Below are 14,352 nucleotides of genomic sequence, written 5' to 3' on the forward strand. Positions count from 1 at the left end.
AACAAGCTTGTCTGCGATTTGATGCAGCATGTTATGTTGTATTAACATCAGACCTTTCCTCGTAATGATATCTTGTTTTCTTTTTATTTAAATTATTGCTTATGCATTTTTAATTTTGGTTATCTTAATTTTATCATATTGTTGTTGTAAATAACTTAGAATGTAATTTTCATTGGCAGTCATCATGTTAAATTCTATCTTCCACTGAAGATGAAGCTACCTAACCTTTATTTCTGTATCGCTTTGTGATAGTGATCTTGCTTCATTCTCAGGAAATCTTAGACTATTCCCATGTCCCTGGTCAAGCTATACTTCATCGTGGTCGTCATCGACATGGTGCCCGTGCCACAACATCTGGACATAGGATCAATTTGCTTTTGTGGTGCAGAAGGTACCCTCGCCCTCTCTTGCATTTTCACTCTTGTTATGTGAGGCTTATTTCCAGTAAGATATCTACTGATTTGCACAATCAGTTTTTGGACATTGTTCGGTGGAGTCTCAAATAAATGACTGTTTTCTTTGGCCTGTCATGTTTTTTTGATCCTTTCAAAAACTTTGTTTAGCTGGAATGTTATGCAAGATCTACAAAAACTGATAAAGAAGAGATCAAAGGATATTCTGGAAAGAGGAGAGAAAAATGGCATAGTACAATATATTGGTATGTTTGGTCCTGATAGATGGGCCACCTATAACCATTCCCGTTTACAACCAGGGATGATGTTATGAAGGTTTGTGCATTAATAACACAAAATATGATGAAGCCACTATGCTTCAATTCTGGCTAATAAATCAGTTAGAGATCATTGTTTTCTGCTGAGAGGGAGACTTGTAATTGTTGTTTATTATCAAGCTCTTAACTAAACTATGTTTTTTTAGTGCTAAGACTAGTCTTATGCTAATTCTGGATCCTTCAATGATCTGCAGTAGTTTCTCATATTTATATGTCTTTGTAGTTCACTTTGTTGTGTCTATGAAGTAATATGCAACATGTTATATTTCTCCATCTGCTCAAAATCTTCGCAGGATCTCTAACAATTTTTTTTTTGAGTCTTTTACTTTAGAAAGAAGATAAGTCATATATAATATTATATGTTCTCTGGAGTTGTTGAACATGGATCCAGAGCTTCTGTTGCAGAAAGATAATTAACAAATCCCTGAAACATGCTCTTTGCTAGCAACGTTTCTATTCTTAATAAGTTGAAGTAATTAAAAGAGAGTAATACTTTTATTACACCTGAATTTGTGCTTACAATTTGAATTGGAATGTTAACTTTGAAGGGAAGATGGTATATTATCAATTATATGTTTGAGAGCTATTTGGATGAAATCATGTGGGCAAATCAGTTCTCTTAAGCATCAAGAAAATGGAGGCATCTGCTATATGCTATTGCAAAGTAATGAGTTGGATGATCTATATAGCAGGTTGTAAGGACTGTTTACATATCTGTGGATTTTTGTTTGGCTCAAGGCTTCAAGCTATATCTAAAGTTGATTTGAGCTATAAGTAGATAAAGCTTATAATATTTGCTAACCTTGCAAGCTATCATTAGAATAGGGTCATGATTTAAAGATGTCTAATGGATATGCAACTCTTTTTTCTTTTCTTTTTTCAAGATAAACTTTTTATGATAAATTAAATCAGTTGTCTTAGTAGTTTATTTTATGTGGATAAACATTTCACATCTACACGTTGTATGTATGACTTTACATACTTTACCATATTGGTCCATGTGCGGCATACCATACTGGATTTGTAGGGTACTTTTTAAGTGCCGCAATGGTGTGCCCCTTGTTTCAGCACTAGGTTCTGGATTGGAGTCTTGTGTCGACACTTGGTACGCTCATAACAGTTGGGTGCCACTACAGTAGACATGTGCATCCATTGTATTGAGCTGGGCTCAAGTCAGGCCAAGCCGCGAATCAAGAGCAACAGAACTGGGCTTAAGCCTCGCTTTGTTTTGGGCATAATTTTTGGAGCCCGAGTCTGGCTTGACAATAGAAGGTTAAGGCATGCACTGGGCCTGGCCCAACCCGAAAATGCACAAGCTGCCAACCATGGTGGTCCATTCCCCTACGCTTGACACCAACATGAGAGAGGGAGAGAGGTAGCACGAAAGGGGATGAAAGTGAGAAAAAAAGAGGGGGGGGGGATAGAGATAGAGATTATGGGAGAGGGAGGAGTGAGAAAGATGCTAGGAAAGGAAGAAATAAGAAAAATGCTGACAGGGATACAGTGTGTAGGAAAGGATAAGAGTTGAAATTCGGGATTAGAGTCTTAACTTTTTAAGTATTAAATATATATTTTTGAATGATAGTTGGGCCAGGCAGGGTTGGGTCTTTGTACTTTTGACTCAACTTGAGCTTGGCCTGGCCCAACGCGCCAAAATGCATGCCCAGGCCTGCCTAGAATTTGGGCTGGTGGAACAGGTCAGGCAGGCTGGGCTGGCTTTGATCATGTCTACAGTGTGGGTATTGAATCATTGATATTGGTAGTTGAGACCTTGTTGCATACTAATAAATATAGAACTAATGGTACCTAATTGAGAGATTTCCACATTTATTTGAAGACTTAGGTTGTTTAAAGAAGTGTCTGTAAGCTGAAGATTTTCTATATCTGTCAATATATGTGCATGTGTGTGTGTTTGATGGAATTTTAGTCTCAATCCCACTAATGCCGATAAATGATGGAACATCTGTATTGAAACTCAACACTCTTAAATATTCTACAGTGTCTTAAATGATTAGACACATAAATCATTTGTTTTGTAGGTTTGTACTTATGCATTAGGTGATCTTGAAACACACTGTTTTCTTAATAAAATTAATTCATGGTTTAGAAGCTTCTAAATCCGTTGAATCTTAGTTTTATTATGCTTTTAAGATGTATATATTAATATATGGTGATCAACAGTTTGGGTTTTCATTTTATGTTACCAGTAATATATTCAACATGCAACTTGTTTTGGCTTGTGTTGAGTCCCTTGGATGCATATGTAAAAATTCTCGAAAACATGTAGCTTTGGTTATAAGGATTTCAAAAATGTAGCTGATGATCGATGGCATGGATCCTCAATATTCTGATTATTGATTTTGTATTGCTAAGGTTGAAGCTTCAACCATACTGATGCAAATTTGACAATAAAATGTCTAAATTGAAAAGCTGCACCATTAAACATGATATACAGCATCTAAATGTCTAGAAAACAAAAATCAAAAGTTCTGGAAAATTCCCATATATGCATCAAGTTGTTTCAAAAGGGAAAATCAGTGGCATGATAATTTTTTGGATTTGACATATGATTTAAAACTTAGAAGCATCAAGTAGTTGGATTATTATTTATGTGCTCTAATCTTTCTGGATCAAGATCGATGATTTGGATTTCTAGTTTATAGACTTTACAATATTTTTTGAGAGAGAAAGGAAGCCCCACCCAAGATTTATTACCCAGGTCAAAATACTTGGGATGCACCACTGAAGACTTGAACCCAGAATTTCCCCAACGAGAGGAGGGGTGTCGTCTCTAGGCCACTAATACATTAATTTTATTGATATTCTCCATTTTTATCTCCACTTGATTCATAGGCAATAGACTGTCAAAGCATGGAAGTTTTTTGTTTTGTTTTGTTTTTGTTTTTGAGCACTTTAAATATTGTATTTCATGTTCAAACTTTTGGATCCTTAATTTATCAGGCCCACTTAATTTATCATGATACACGTGCATCCATGTGTATCATTTGTTTGCGCATGCGTTTGCCTGGGCACGTGTAATTTTCTCAAATACCTCGCTGACTTTTTCTTATGAGGGTTAACCTTGCCAGGCAGGTTAAATGTTGGGGGAGATAGTAATGAGCATGATTGCCTCTTATTTTCACTATTATAAGGTTAACTTGATCTGTTGGTTCATAATTGTTACATTAATGAGCGAGATTTTTACTGCATATTAATGATGAGCCCCACATGAAGGTTTCTGCTTATTATTATTTGTTTTTGTTTTCCAGTCAATGTTTATATTGATGAGCTTATATGTTTTTTTGGTCTGTCCTTTTGAAGGAGAATTGGAATGTGCTGCAGTTGATTGTCTCATAACTATCTTGAATAATTTGAAGTCCCAATTACCCCTCTCAGTTGATCTGAATTTCAGTTCTTGTGGCTAACATTCAGTTCATGACCATCTAGTTACATATTCTTCAGTACAGCATTTGGTACTATTTAGGAGCAATAGTATGCTGAAGCAGCTGACAGATAGCTAAGAGCCATTGTGTTCTGGGATTGTATTTCTTTTCCACGGCAGTGTGCTGTGTAGATTTTCTTAAACTTTCTAGTTACTTTGATTTCTTTCCCCATTCCAGACATGGCCTCAATGGTAATTCTTTAGTTAGGTTAGTGATGATACCAGTCTTCTTCTGGGGCATATCTTCACAACGAGATGCAAGGAGCCACTGGATGTGTGCATGTGTGTGTGTGAGAGAGAGAATATGTACTCAGCTCTTAACTTTTGAGACAAATATTCTTGGCATCTGCTCAAAAATCATGATGCGTGCATGCTAATTAAAATCAGTGATCTTCTTGCTTCTTTTATGTTTATCATATATTTTGTCTTTTTTATGTTATATTTCCTTTAACTTCCAGTAATCTTTTATGAAATGCAATTTACAGACGTGGTCTACTAACTAAATTCATTGTGTTTACAGTTCAGTTTTTAGGGAGATGAAAAAATATCAGAAGGATTTTTCTAGCTGGTGTGGTGAGTGTCAGCGTGAAAAGAATGAAAGGCAGCGTCACTCAGTTGCTGCTACCAAGCTGGTTACATTCTCACCTTGTTTCTTCTATTTCTTATTCTTGGCCGTATTTTGCTTCATCTTTTTATAGTTCATTCTCACTTTGTTTCGCTACCATGCGTTCTGAGCATATTGTAAAATTAACAAGAAGTTACAGCGCTTGGGTATTACAATAATATGTCCTTTGTGTATCTTCAACAGGCATTCCTTCGGAGTGGAGGATCCATCATCTAAGCGATTTTTTTGTTTGTCATTTAGATTGGGTGGTTGTAAAATAGCATCCTTGTTCTTTCAGATCTTAAGGAGTTGCTGTTGTAATTTTCTGTAGTTCTACTAGCCTTGCCCCCTTCTGAGATGGTTGTAGTTTGAAGGATATTTGTAAATGCTAGATTATTTATTTATGAGTTATTTTTGTCAAAATCCAGTCGTAATATTTTAAGTAGGGATTCTTAAATAGCAGCACCACTTTTATGAACGGATGGCCATGGCTATGTGCAACTTAATGGATTTGCAAATGCATCTATAAGGATGCAGAATTCTTTTAGGAATATCATTATTGTGCTGAATAAGCAATATGTTGGTGAAGAACTGAAATTTCCAAGTAATAGGTCAGGAAACATTTTGCAGGGATAAAGCCACTTTTGGTAGAATGCTTTGAAATCTTCTGCTTTTGATGGAAACAGTTTAACATGTGGATCAATTGCAGGCTAGTCCTTGTAAAGGATCAGTTGAGTATTTTTCTCTGGGATCGAATGCATTTTTAATTGGTTGTTTAAAACTTGGGGTTGTATATATGCGCATGCCGTTCCTTCATTGACTTGAGATATTTGGAAGACCATTGTTATTGGTTAACTTGGGGGTCCTAATATTCTTTGCTCAAGTTTGTTTTCCTTGGTCGGGGTGCGCTTCGGTCTCGGTTAACTTGAGGTTGGATTCATGTTTTAGATAGGATTGAGCCAGCTTCGGATCTGATTTTTCGAGACCCCATTGGATTACGTCAGGACTAGGTTGAGGGGTCGGGTAATTGGACCTGACCCAACTCAATCTATATATGCATATACATTTGTTGGATTGGAGCTTGTGGTGTTAGAGATATTCTGTTGTTACTATTAACTTTTATTTTCCTTTTTATTTTGAGTGGATAGTTTGATTGGATATTTCCTTGTACCAAAAATTTGAATAATCTTAGTCTCATTGATAATTCTCGTCCTCCTATCTATCTCATTTTTTTCTATTGACTTGATAATTCTCTTCCTCCTATCTGTCTCATTTTCTCTATTGACTTGTTAATATGTATAACATAACTTCGAGGTTAAGTTGATGGATATGGAAGTTTCCACCTTTGAAAAATTATAAAAAACGATGGACATGGAGTTTGCCTTCATTTATTAGTTTGTAATGTGAAGTATAGCTTATAACATCATAATTTTCTATTTGTTTGAATAAACTATTATGTTGTTGCTGTTGAATTTTATTTTTTGTTATTTCTACTAAACATCTTCTACAGTAGCTCCTTTTTTTAATTGTCAAGGCTTGAGGTGATACTACCCGAATAAGGTTTAGTGATCTGGTAAATTACTATGTTGTATATGGAAGCTTACCTCCAGCATGATTGTTGCTATAATTGTCTATGCAAATACCAATGCCATCTTTTTTTTTAGAGCTGACCGGTAGGTCACATGAAAGATATGACTTATTTAAGAATAGTCGTGACTCATTTAGAAGAGCCGTCGTCCATATTAACAAGCATGTGCATATCTACGGGCCAGTACGATCTATAGAATTTACAATCCTATTATGGACCAGCTAATTTATATTCACAATATCATTTGTATTAGAAAAGTCATTTATACCTTTAACTCTATTATGTTAACCATTCAAAGATTTACCATACTGGTAGAGGCAGGGTTTATGGTGCATGGCAGATTGGTGCAGGAGGAAGGGTTGGGGAAGAGGGCAAAGAAACTATTGAGATTCAGCATTGAAGTTGTTGAGATTTATAGGCCTTGTTGTGGTTCAAATTTGGCCCAAGGGTGACCAAGCTGGTGGAGCTGACGGAGCCGCTGGTGCTGGGAAGGGAAAGACGGGAGCCACCTCCTGCGCGACGGCCACGGATCTGCATAAAGCCTCACCGATTTTTCCAGTAAGGGCCCTCCGATGATCAAGTTATAGTGGGTAAATTTGGTCCAGCCAAAAAGGTCCCATAGAAATTACTTGACCGAGCTATTTATAGCCTCGGTGGAGTGGCCCAGGTGACGGAGGTACTGTCAGTCCCCATTATGAGGGGGCATGGCTCTGAGCCGGATGGCGTGCAGCTCAGGTAGGCTGGTGACGTGCGGTACAGCCCGTTCTTAAGAACAATAGGGCGTTGACAGTCACAATAGGGTATGGCCAGAGTAGTTAAGGTGCCGTCTGACTGCTGTTGGCCAGTTATGGAGACATGACACGGCAGTGTGGTGGAGTACGGCCACGTAGGTGAGCGTAGGCCCGCACATGGATGTGGTCGTTGACGAGGCTGAGCTCGTTAAGTAGTCGTGTCATGCATTTGACGAGGTCGGCTTAGTGAAGACTAGGAATGGCTCGGTTTTCTGAGTTCCAAGGTGTACTCTAGGGAGTGCTCCGAGCTCGAGGATCGGAGCGTATGCTGTATATCGCTGGGGTTGGCGATTGTCTGGAGTTGGTGGAGCTTTCGGCAGAGTTTCGAGGATGAACTGGCCCTGGGCCGAGGTGAAGATTCATCCGATCGTCGTTAATGTTTACTGGGCCGAAACTGGACGGCCTTTTAGTTGTGGGCTGGACGGTCCATTTCCCCCCTATCATTTGCCCCCCACTTCCGAGGTCGGGCTGCCTTGCTGCTCGGACGATGGAAGTAGTTAGACTCCTGGTCATCCAGTACTTTAGTTATATAAACAAATAGAGGCGCGCATCGAACTGGGTATGCCTTGGCGCACTTCTTGGTCGAGAGCTCAACGTCGGACTTGGGGGCGTCCGAGCCGTTAGATTTTCTGGGGTGGAATTTGCCACAAAAATTTTTCAGGATTATATATGGGCGTTCCTTCCTGGAGAGTGGTTGAATTGGGATGAGGAGGGTTTCGATCATTAATTCCCCGTCCCGTGAAGCATTCTGTCTGGCGGAGCATGAAGAGTCGGCCATTAATGCTCTCTTATTCGAAGCGTCTCATCCGGCGGAAGGCGGGAGGTCAATCATCAATATTTCGAGCTCCGGAGCGCCTTCCATAATGATTCGCATTTAGTGAGGCGATTCGGAGAGATTTGTTGAGGCCGTCTTAGGGCTCGCCATATGGCGAATTCTGGCCTGTATGATTATTTGAGTTGCCCGATCGGAGCTGCTGCGGTGGCCTATCTAAGGCCTGAAGAAGGGGTCATAGGGTCGTTGCTTGGCCCTCCCCTTGTTCCTGATCTAGCCGCCGTCACTGGAGTGTTGGAATTTTCTTCCGGGCTTTTGCGCCACCCGTTGTCTTCCTCTTCCGGGGGCCATTCTCCTTCTTCGCTCATCTGTCTTTTTCCGGCGAGCCTTCGGGTAGGCATATTATCCTTTCTTTCGGTTGTTTGGAGAGTTTTTCGTCTTCCTCCTCCTTTTTTCTTCAGTCTTAAAACCTGGGCAATGGACTTGCCGATGAGGGCATCAATGTTCGATGTAGGTACATCGCGAACTCCGGCTTCTTCTGAGGTGGAAGAGGTCGGATTTGAGGTGGGCCCAAGCCCGTATGGAACCGGCTCGCTCATGACCGATGAGGATCTGGGCTCGGTTCGAGCCCGATTTTTCATTCCTCCGGAGTTCGTCCTTGAACTCCCGGATCTTGGGGGCCGAGTTACCAACCCCCCTAACGGTTGGGTCGGAGTGTATGTAGATACACTCCAAGCAGGGCTGAGGTTTTCTCTTCATGGGTTTGTAGGCAAGCTTTTGACGACGTACGACCTGGTGCTTGCGCAGCTTGCCCCAAACTCATGGAGGCTGATAATCGGTTTTCTCGCCCTCTGCTTAGCACATGGCTTGCCCCCCCGGTGAATGTTTACAGGAGTTACTTCATATTGAAAGGCAACCCTGTAGATAAAGGATGGTGGAATTTCTCCCCTCGAGGAGGCCGCAAGCTATTTGGAGGCCTACCCACTTCCATCCATGGATGGAAGGACAATTTTTTCTACATCTCCTCCGAGCGGTCGTGGGGATTTAATCCGACCTGGAGCTTTCCGCTGGCCTCGGTGAATAATAAGCTCCCGCAGTTGTCACAATCTGAGCAGAAAACCTTAGATAGTTTGCTCGGACTGAAAGAAACCCCTCAGCTCACCGACCTGCTCAGCGAGGAGGCCTTGGTGAATCTTGGCTTGAGCTCGGCTCGTCCCGAGGGTAAGAGCAATTTGATTTTTTCTTCTTTCCTTCTTACGTTGGGGATGCTGACAAAACTTTTTGTCTTCAGATATCGCAGGGATGATTTTCAATACCAAGACACTGGTGGCCATATGTAAGAGGAAGAGAGCCACCCCCGAAGGGGTCCATCTTGAGGGGAGGCCAAAGAAGGCAAGAATCTCTTTCGGCCTTGAGGTCGGGCAGGGAGAGTCCGAGGTTGTTGCTCCTGCTTTGGCCGGGCCTAGCCGGGGGCCCGTAGGAGAGGCCGAGGTGCCCCAGTCAATGACTAGGGGAGATCTTCCTACCCAAGAGGCGGTCGCACCAGCCGACCAAGTCCCGAAGGTTGCCGCGATAATCCAGCCACCCGGGCCGAATTCCGAACCTAGGTGTGAGCCCGGGACCTCAGTCCCCTCCAGGGTCTCGTTATGCATCGGGGCCGCGACCTTCTCCGAAGCGTCGGCCTTGGCAAGGACTGAGCCGATGCTCCCCTAGTCTGGCGGGAAACCATCACGGCGCAGACCTGAGGGCGATTCGGCCCTCAGGTTCGAAGAGGTTGCTCGCAGGCTCGTGCGTAGCATCATGCTTCCACACGACCGCACCTTAATGGAGGATGATCTTGGCGACCTCGTCCATCATGTCTACTCGGCGAGCATATGGGTAAGTGATGTCGTCCTTCTGCTCTTTGTTTGTTTCTTTCGTGGACGTTTAACTTTTGCTGACACTTCTCTTTCTGTGCCAGTCTCTTCACGTGGTCGACGTGTTGATGTCCAACATGCTTGCCGACCGGGAGGAGCTAACGGCGCTTCGGATGAGGATGGAACATGCCGAGCTCCGAAGACAAGAGGCTGAAGGCCGAGCGGTGTCCGCTGTGCAACGTCAGCAGGAAGCCTGGCGGTAACCATCGAGCAACAGCGGCATGAAGTCGAGGAGAAAGCTGCTGCTGCTGTACAACGACTTCGGAAGACCAAGAAGAAGGTACATATTTCCGAGGCCGTAATAAAGGATAAGCTAGCTCAGATCCAAGTAATGGAGGCTGAGCACTCCCGAGACCGCTCCTCCTCAGCCAGCCATATTGCTGAGCTCGAAGCCGCTCTAACCCGCCTTCGGGGTGAGGCGGAAGAGCGGGAGCTAAAGATCGGCCAGAGGGCCTGGTGGAATCATTTGCCTGTGAGGCCGTTGAGAAATTTCGTCAGTTGGGAGAATATATCACCAAACTGGCGGAAGGGGCTGCTGCCGCCATGGCCCAAGGTTTCGACAATTGTCGTTTCCAAGTTCAGCAGCTCTGCTCTGGAGTCGACCTTAGCAGCCTTGAACCGAACATGGATGGGACTGCTGAGGAGGAAGAGGACGCTGCCGAAGTCGCTGGCGAGGCCGGGCCGGAGATTGCCTCCGAAAGTGCCAACGGGATGGAATCATCAGTCATTCCCGATGCCGGTGCTGGAGCTAAAGCCACCGCAGCAGGCAGGGACGGTGCTCCCGAGGTTGCAACTGAGCCAGAGGCCGTGGCTGATATTAATGCGGAGGTCGTCCATGTCAATTGCTTTTTATTCTTATTTTTATAAGGCTGGCCGTTTAGGCCCTTTGTAATTCTTTCGACCATGAGGTCGTGTGTTCTTGTACTTGGCCTTCGGCCTTTTCTGTCAATAAAATCCCTTTTTCTTTCAGCAAGTGTTTTGAGTCCGCTCAGCCTCGTGCTTGGATATTAAGATTCGAATTATGTGACCCAAACCCAGGCCCATTTTACATAGCAGGAGCTGCACTTAGTACTTGGAGGAACTTTGAGTTTGGTACACCCCTAGAATAAACCTCATGTGAGACGAGCTCGTAGCTCTTCATTTAATAGCGTGGGTAGCTTTAAGCCTTGCCCGGGAGAGCGAAAGAAACGATCATAAATTATTTTAAGAATAGAAGCCCATCCGGGGGCTTTTGTTAACCCAGGGGCGTGGGTGAGTTCGGGGATAGTAAGTTCAGGGATAAGCATCTATCCGAATGTAAAAATTCACTCGAGGGGCCGAAGCCACCTCGAAACTTAGAAATCCACCCGAGGGGTTGAAGCCACCTCGGGAGCAATAAGTTCGGGGATAAGCATCTATTCGAACGTAGAAATTCACTCGAGGAGCCAAAGCCATCTCGAAACTTAGAAATCCACCCGAGGGGCTGAAGCCACCTCGGGAGCAATAAGTTTGGAGATAAATATCTACCCGAACGTAGAAACCTGCTCGAGGGGCCGAAGTCGCCTCGAAACTTAGAAATTCATCCGAGGGGCCGAAACCACCTCGGGAGCAATAAATTCGGGGATAAGCATCTACCCGAACGTAAAAATTCACTCGAGGGGCCGAAGCCACCTCGAAACTTAGAAATCCACCCGAGGGGCCGAAGCCACCTCGGGAGCAATAAATTCGGGGATAAACATCTATCCAAACGTAGAAGCTCGCTCGAGGGGCCGAAGCCACCTCGAGACATAGAAATCCATCCGAGGGCCGAAGCCACTTCGGAAATAATAAGTTCGGGGATAAACATCTACCCGAAGGTAGAAGCCCGCTCGAGGGGCCAAAGCCACCTCGAGACTTAGAAATCCACCCGAGGGGTCGAAGCTACCTCGGGAATAACAAGTTCGGGTATAAATATCTACCGGAACGTAGAAGCCCGCTCGAGGGGCCGAAGCCACCTCGAAACTTAGAAATCCACCCGAGGGACCGAAGCAACTTCGAAAATAATAAGTTTGGGGATAAACATCTACATGAATGTAGAAGCCCGCTCGAGGGGCCAAAGCCACCTCGAGACTTAAATATCCATCCGAGGGGCCGAAGCCACCTCGGGAGAAATAAGTTCGGGGATAAGCATTTACCCGAACGTAGAAACCTACCCGAGGGGCCGAAGCCGCCTCGAGACTTAGAAATCCACCCGAGGGGCCGAAGCCACCTTGGAATAATAAGTTCGGGGATAAACATCTACCCGAACGTAGAAGCCCGTTCGAGGGGCCGAAGCCACCTCGAGACTTAGAAATCCATCCGAGGGGTCGAAGCTACCTCGGGAATAACAAGTCCGGGTATAAATATCTACCGGAACGTAGAAGCCCGCTCGAGGGGCCGAAGCCACCTCGAGACTTAGAAATCCACCCAAGGGGCCGAAGCAACCTTGGAAATAATAAGTTCGGGGATAAACATCTACATGAACGTAGAAGCCCGCTCGAGGGGCCAAAGCCACCTCGAGACTTAAAAATCCACCCGAGGGGCCGAAGCCACCTCGGGAGAAATAAGTTCGGGGATAAGCATTTACCCGAATGTAGAAACCTACCCGAGGGGCCGAAGCCGCCTCGAGACTTAGAAATCCATCCGAGGGGCCGAAGCCACCTCGAAAATAATAAGTTTGGGGATAAACATCTATCCGAACATAAAAGCCCGCTCGAGGGCCCGAAGCTACCTCGAAACTTAGGAATCCACCCGAGGGGTCGAAGCCACCTCGAGAATAATGAGTTCAGGGATAAATATCTACCCGAACATAGAAGCCTGCTCGAGGGGCCGAAGCCACCTCGAGACTTAGAAATCCACCCGAGGGGCCGAAGCCACCTCGGGAGCAATAAGTTCGGGGATAAACATCTACCCGAACGTAAAAGCCAGCTGAGGGGCCGAAGCCACCTCGAGACTTAGAAATCCACCCAAGGGGCCGAAGCAACTTCGGGAATAATAAGTTCGGGGATAAATATCTACTCGAACGTAGAAGTCCGCTCAAGGGGCCGAAGCCACCTTGAGACTTAGAAATCCACCCGAGGGGCCAAAGCCACCTCGGGAGCAATAAAATCGGGGATAAGCATCTACCCGAACGTAAACACCCACTCGAGGGGCCGAAGCCGCCTCGAGACTTAGAAATCCACCCGAGAGGCCGAAGCCACATCGTAAATAATAAGTTCGAGGATAAATATCTACCCAAACGTAGAAGTCCGCTCGAGGGGCTGAAGCCACCTCGAGACTTAAAAATCCACCCGAGGGGTCGAAGCCACCTCGGAAATAATAAGTTCGGGGATAAACATCTACCCGAACGTAGAAACCCGCTCGAAGGGCCGAAGCCACCTCGAGACTAAGAAATCCACTCGAGGGGCCGAAACCACTTCGGGAATAATAAGTTCGGGGATAAACATCCACCCGAATGTTGAAGCCCGCTCGAGGGACCGAAGCCACCTCGAGACTTAGAAATCCATCCGAGGGGCTGAAGCCACCGTGAAAATAATAAGTTCGGGGATAAAAATCTACACGAACATAGAAGTCCGCTTGCGGGGCTGAAGCCACCTCGAGACTTAGAAATCCACCCGAGGGGCCGAAACCACCTCGAAAATAATAAGTTCGGGGATAAACATCTACCCAAACGTAGAAACCTGCTCGAGGGGCCAAAGCCACCTCGAGACTTAGAAATCCATTCGAGGGGCCGAAGCCACTTCGGGAATAATAAGTTCGGGGATAAACATCTACCCGATCGTAGAAGCCCGCTTGAGGGGCCGGAGCCACCTCGAGACTTAGAAATCCACTCGAGGGGCCGAAGCCACTTCGGAAATAATAAGTTCAGGGATAAACATCTACCCGATCGTAGAAGCCCGTTCGAGGGGCCAAAGCCACCTCGAGACTTAGAAATCTACTTGAGGGGCCGAAGCCACCTCGGAAATAATGAGTTCGGGGATAAAAATCTATCCGAACGTATAAGCCCGCTCGAGTTGCCGAAGCCACCTCGAGACTTAGAAATCCATCCGAGGGGCCGAAGCCACCTTGGGAATAATAAGTTTGGGGATAAACATCTATCCAAACGTAGAAGCCCGCTCGAGGGGCCGAAGTCATCTCGAGACTTAGATATCCACCCGAGGGGCCGAAGTCACCTCGTGAATAATGAGTTCGGGGTTAAACATCTACCCGAACGTAAAAGCCCGCTCGAGAGGTCGAAGCCACCTTGAGACTTAGAAATCTACCCGAGGGGCCGAAGCCACCTCAGAAATAATAAGTTCAGGGATAAACATCTACCTGAACGTAGAAGCCCACTCGAGGGGCCGAAGCCGCCTCGAGACATAGAAATCTACCAAGGGGCCAAAGCCACCTCGGAAGCAATAAGTTCAGGGATATGCATCTATCCGAACGTAGAAATCTACTCGAGGGGCCGAAGCCGCCTCGAGACTTAGAAATCCACCCGAGGGGCCGGAGCCACATTGGGAATAATGAGTT

At 44.9% G+C, this 14,352-nt stretch overlaps 1 protein-coding gene across 3 annotated transcripts in view; it reads left to right on the plus strand.

Annotated features, from left to right (window-relative positions):
* The window catches only part of LOC103705642 (2-oxoglutarate and iron-dependent oxygenase domain-containing protein CP2-like), a 113,402-nt gene that overhangs the window by 14,453 nt on the left and 84,597 nt on the right, over positions 1 to 14,352 (plus strand). For 2 of the 3 annotated variants that reach the window (XM_008789455.5, XM_088703970.2), the window contains 3 exons: positions 273 to 391; positions 4,693 to 4,804; positions 4,981 to 5,199. In XM_008789455.5, coding sequence (XP_008787677.2) covers positions 273 to 391; positions 4,693 to 4,804; positions 4,981 to 5,013 — 264 coding nt within the window. In that variant the 3' untranslated portion in view covers positions 5,014 to 5,199. Of the gene's footprint in view, positions 1 to 272; positions 392 to 4,692; positions 4,805 to 4,980; positions 5,200 to 14,352 lie in introns of those variants that run through there. The other variant, XM_088703969.2, reaches the window with a different exon arrangement.

Source organism: Phoenix dactylifera, chromosome 1 (assembly GCF_051530095.1).
Source record: "Phoenix dactylifera cultivar Ajwa chromosome 1, Ajwa_hap1_PhDact_Kaust_v1.1, whole genome shotgun sequence".
NCBI lineage: Eukaryota > Viridiplantae > Streptophyta > Magnoliopsida > Arecales > Arecaceae > Phoenix > Phoenix dactylifera.